Raw genomic sequence first — 4,885 nt, 5'->3', positions numbered from 1 at the left:
AAAAAAAAAAAAAAAAAAAAAGTTAGCTTTTACTTGGCTGGATGCAGTGGCTCATGCCTGTAATCCCAGCACTTTGGGAGGCCAAAGTGGGTGGATCACTCGAGGTCAGGAGTTCAAGACCAGCCTGGCCAACATGGTGAAACTCCATCTCTACTAAAAGTGCCCAGACTGGAGTACAGTGGTATGATCTTGGCTCACTGCAACCTCTGCTCCCGGGTTCAAGCGATTCTCCTGCCTCAGCCTCCTGAAGAGCTGGGATTACAGGCACATGCCAACACGCCCAACTAATTTTTGTATTTTTAGTAGAGACGGGGTTTTACCATGTTGGCCAGGCTGGTCTTGATCTCCTCACCTCACATGATCTACCTGCCTCACTGGCGTAAGCCATCGCACGTGGCCTTCCTTAGTTTCTTTTCTTTTTTTTTTTTTATAGACGGAGTTTCAATCTTATCAACCAAGCTGGAGTGCAATAGCACGATCTCAGCTCACTGCAACCTCCACCTCCTGGGTTGAAGCGATTCAACCCTGCCTCAGCCTCCCAAGTAGCTGGGATTACAGGTGCACGCCATCACACCCAGCAAATTTTTGTATTTTTAGTAGAGAGGGGGTTTTACCATGTTGGGCAGGCTGGTCTCGAACTCCTGACCACAGATGATCCACCCACCTCAGCCTCCCAAAGTGCTGGATTACAGGCGTGAGCCATTGCACCTGGCCTTCCTTAGTTTTTTGACTTCCTTTTCTACGTTTCTTTTCGCAAAAACAGGCAAATATGTTATTTTTCCTTTTTTTTTGTTTTTGGAGGGATCTTTAAAAAATATTCATCTGATCAGATCCTTCCCCTGCTCAGAGCCCTCCGGTGGCTCCTTCTCACTCAGGGGAAAGGACAAGGTCCTCCCGAGGCCCCACATGACCTGGAGATGCCCCTCCAACCTCCACCTCTCTACTCTCGCCCATGCTCACTCTGCTCTGGCCATATACACTCTGGCTACCCCGCCCATGAACGTTACAAGTCAGGGCCGTGCTCCACAATCCTCCTCTGCTCTACCTCAGCCCACGGGCCTCACTCCACGGAGGGAAGGGCTCAGATGCCGCTGGTCTGTGAGCTGTCTTGCTTTCCTTCACGACATGAATTGCCACTGGACACCTACACGTTGCCATGTGCTTTGCTGCCTCCATGAGAATGAATTGGAGCCATCCCACTTTGTTTACTGCTGCATGCCCAGTTTAGCACACTGCCTGATACATGGTAGGCACTCAATTAATGCAGAAGAAATGAGCAAATGGTATAGGATCTCCCTCAAGGTAGGGACTATCTTATACCAGGTTCTTATTTCTTCCCTGGGTTGGGCCTTCCATGCTGACCTGATGAGACCTGCACAGGCCCGTTGGAGGAGCTGACTGAGGTCCACTGCCCTGGCCACCCCCAACCTCCCAGATGTGCACCAGGACCCAGAAGGCATTACCCGACAGATCCCCGAGCATCTCGGCCAGCAGCCAGCGGTCGATGTGCTGGTAAGTGATACCCACAACATGGCAGATAACTGTGGAGGTCAGAGACAAAACTGGTAAGGAGCTGTTCCCCCGGACCTGGCTGCCACTCCCTACCCCTTCCCCTTGGGGAGCCCAGCCTCAGAGAGGGACTTACATTTTCGGACAGAGTCTTCAAAGCCAGTTATACCTTCCAAGAGGTCCATGTTTTCATCCAGGGCTTGCTGTGATGGGAATTGAAGTTCACAATGTTTATTCTTTTAAATTATTTGCCTTTATTTTTATTTATTTATAGGGTTGGGGTCTCACTATGTTGCCCAGGCTGGTCTTGAATTTCTGGGCTCAAGTGATCTTCCTGCCTCAGCCTCCCAAAGTGCTGGGATTTTGTTGCTGCGGTTGTTACAGAGACAAGGTGTCACTATATTGCCCAGGCTGATCTCTCAAACTCCTGGGCTCAAGTGATCTGCCCACGTTGGTCTCCCAAAGCGTTGGGATTACAGGCGTGAGCCACCACTCCCAGCCTACACTGGTAATCTTACGTATCAACAACGTTCATATCAGTAATTTTAACAAGAATAGCAGCTACCAGGCCATGTGTGGTGGCTCACGCCTATAATCCCAGCACTCTGGGAAGCTGAGGTGGGTGGATCACTTGAGGTCAGGAGTTCAAGAACAGCCTGGCCAACATGGTGAAACCCCGCCTCTACTAAAAATATAGAAATTAGCCAGATGCAGTGGTTTATGCCTGTAATCCCAGCACTTTGGGAGGCTGAGGCGGGCGGATCACCTGAGGTCAAGAGTTTGAGACCAGCCTGACCAACATGGAGAAACCCTGACTCTACTAAAATTACAAAATTAGCAGGGCTTGGTGGCACATTTCTGTAATCCCAACTACTCGGGAGGCTGAGGCAGGAGAATCCGCTTGAACCCAGGAGGTGGAGGTTGTGGTGAGTTGAGATCACACCACTGCATTCCAGCCTGGGCGACAGAGGGAGACTCCCTCTCAAAAACAAACAAATAAACAAACAAACAAAAACCCAGAAATTAGGCTGGGCGCGGTGGCTCACACTTGTAATCCCAGCACTTTGGGAGGCTGAGACGGGCGATCATGAGGTCAGGAGACTGAGACCATCCCAGCTAACATGGTGAAATCCCGTCTCTACTAAAAATACAAAAAATTAGCCAGATGTGGTGGCACATGCCTGCAGACCCAGCTACTCGGGAGGCTGAGGCAGGAGAATCACTTGAACAGGCAGAGGTTGCAGTGAGCTGAGACTGTGCCATGAACTCCAGTCTGGGAGACAGAGCGAGACTCCGTCTCAAAAAAAAAAATATATATATATATAAAAAAATATAAATAAATAAGCCGGGTGTAGTGGTGGGTGCCTGTAATCTGTAATCCCAGCCAGTAGGGAGGATGAGACAGGAGAATCACTTGAACCTGGGAGGTGGAGGTTGCAGCGAACCAAGATTGTATCACTGCACTCTAGCCTGGGCGACACAGCCATACTCCATCTCAGGGAAAAAAAAAAAAAAAATAGCAGCTACCATTTGAGCACTGATCCCACATGCTAGCCATTCATCTGAGTGCAGCCCTGTGATGTAAGTTACATCCATTTTACAGATGAAAAGACCGGGCCGCTAAGTGATTTACCCAAAATCCTAGAGGTGAGGCTTGAACCTGGCAGGCAGAAACCAGGGCCTTGAGAAAGAAGACAGACACGTATTGGCTAAGTGTATGCAGCCACCTCCCCTTGCTTCTGTCCCACTCAGAGAAAAGGCCAATTTTCCTACCATAGCCCATGAGGCCACACAGAATCTGCCTGTCACCTCTGTGCCCTCACCCCTGCCCACTCGCTCCTCACTCACCCTGCTCCAGCCACAGGGGCTTCCCTGATGCTCCCCAAACCCACCAGGCACCTGCCCATCTCAGGGCCTGTGTGTGGAATTCTCCTCCTCCATGGCTACCACCCTCACCTCCTTCAGGTTACTGCTCAAAGGTCAGCTCTATGGTACAGGTTCCCTCCAACAGAAGGGAGGGAATCCCCCACGTGGATGCCAGGAAGGTGCAGCCAGTGAGGTGGGCAGATATCCAGATTTGTGGCCGGGAGTCATGGCTCAACCTGTAATCCCAGCACTTTGGGAGGCTGAAGCAGGAGGATCACTTGAGGCCAGAAGTTCAAGACAGCCTGGTCAACATGGCGAAACCCCACTTCTACTAAAAATACAAAAACTGGGCCTATAGTCCCAGCTACTCAGGAGGCTGAAGTGGGAGGATCACTTGATCACTGGAGCCTGGGAGGTCGAAGCTGCAGTGAGCTGTGTTTGCATCACCGCACCGCGGCCTGGGCGACAGAGTGAGACCCTGTCTCGAAAAACAAAACAAAACAAAACAAAACAAACAAACAAAAAAACCCTGTCTGTTACATGGAATAGGTCTACGATCTCCAACACATCTCATTTGCTAGTTTGCTAGTGAGAACAGTCGTTTGTAGAACTAGTAAACTCTATTATTTTAAGCATTTGATCATTTTCTTTGTGGGATTAACTGAAGCTAATCAATAATTTCTTACTTGAATAAAAAATAAAATGTTTAAGAATTAAAAACAAAAAAGTATGCAGTCAGCCGCACATAAAATGTCAGGGTCTGGGATGGGAGCAGGTGCAATTTCTGCAGTGGCTGCTTCTATTTTCTCCTGAGACAAGAAGCCAGATCATAAGTTGAGGTGAGAAGAAAGGGAGACAGATAAAGCATGAGCAAACGTCCAGGAGTTGGGGAAGGAAGCAAGACCACCGCTGCAGCTGGGGACAGGGGAGGCACATGCATTTTGTTTGTTTGTTTGTTTGTTTGTTTTGAGATGGAGTTTCGCTCTTGTTGCTCAGACTGGAGGACAATGGCATGATCTCGGCTTACCGCAACCTCCGCCTCCCAGGTTCAAGCAATTCTCCTGCCTCAGCCTCTCGAGTAGCTGGGATTACAGGTATGCGCCACCACGCCTGGCCAACTTTGTATTCTTAGTAGAGGTGGGGTTTCTCCATGTTGGTCAGGCTGGTCTTGAGCTCCTGACCTCAGGCAATCCGGTCACCCCGGCCTCCCAAAGTGCTGGGATTACAGGCGTGAGCCACCACGCCCGGCCAGCACATGCAATTTAAGAGAAGGAAGCGAAACAGAGAAGAATGCAGAGACAGAGGGTTGGAGCTAATGGTCAGGCCCAAGAACGTGGGGATGGAGAACCTGTGGGGGTGAGCTGAGGAGCTGGGAGGAAGCGGCGAGAATGGAGATGCTGGAAACTCACAGGGGGAGGAGGGGAGCCATTATTGGTGAGGGCAGTGGCTCCCAACATTGGCCAGATGTCCAAATCACCCAGGGTAACTTTTTAAAATCCCAAGGCCTAGG

The 4,885-nt window shown here is 50.1% G+C and overlaps 1 protein-coding gene across 1 annotated transcript in view; it reads right to left on the bottom strand.

Moving 5' to 3' along the window:
* EIF3K (eukaryotic translation initiation factor 3, subunit K) overlaps positions 1 to 4,885 on the bottom strand; it is a 29,882-nt gene that overhangs the window by 16,332 nt on the left and 8,665 nt on the right. Inside the window, exons 4-5 of the mRNA XM_011973403.1 lie at positions 1,646 to 1,745; positions 1,464 to 1,541 (exon numbers count right to left, since the gene is read on the bottom strand). Coding sequence (XP_011828793.1) covers positions 1,464 to 1,541; positions 1,646 to 1,745 — 178 coding nt within the window. The remainder of the gene's footprint in view (positions 1 to 1,463; positions 1,542 to 1,645; positions 1,746 to 4,885) is intronic.

Source organism: Mandrillus leucophaeus, unplaced genomic scaffold, assembly GCF_000951045.1.
Source record: "Mandrillus leucophaeus isolate KB7577 unplaced genomic scaffold, Mleu.le_1.0 Scaffold137, whole genome shotgun sequence".
Classification (NCBI taxonomy): Eukaryota; Metazoa; Chordata; class Mammalia; order Primates; family Cercopithecidae; genus Mandrillus; species Mandrillus leucophaeus.
The sequence above is the reverse complement of the archived record's forward strand: the minus strand, read 5'-3'. Positions and strand labels throughout refer to the sequence as shown.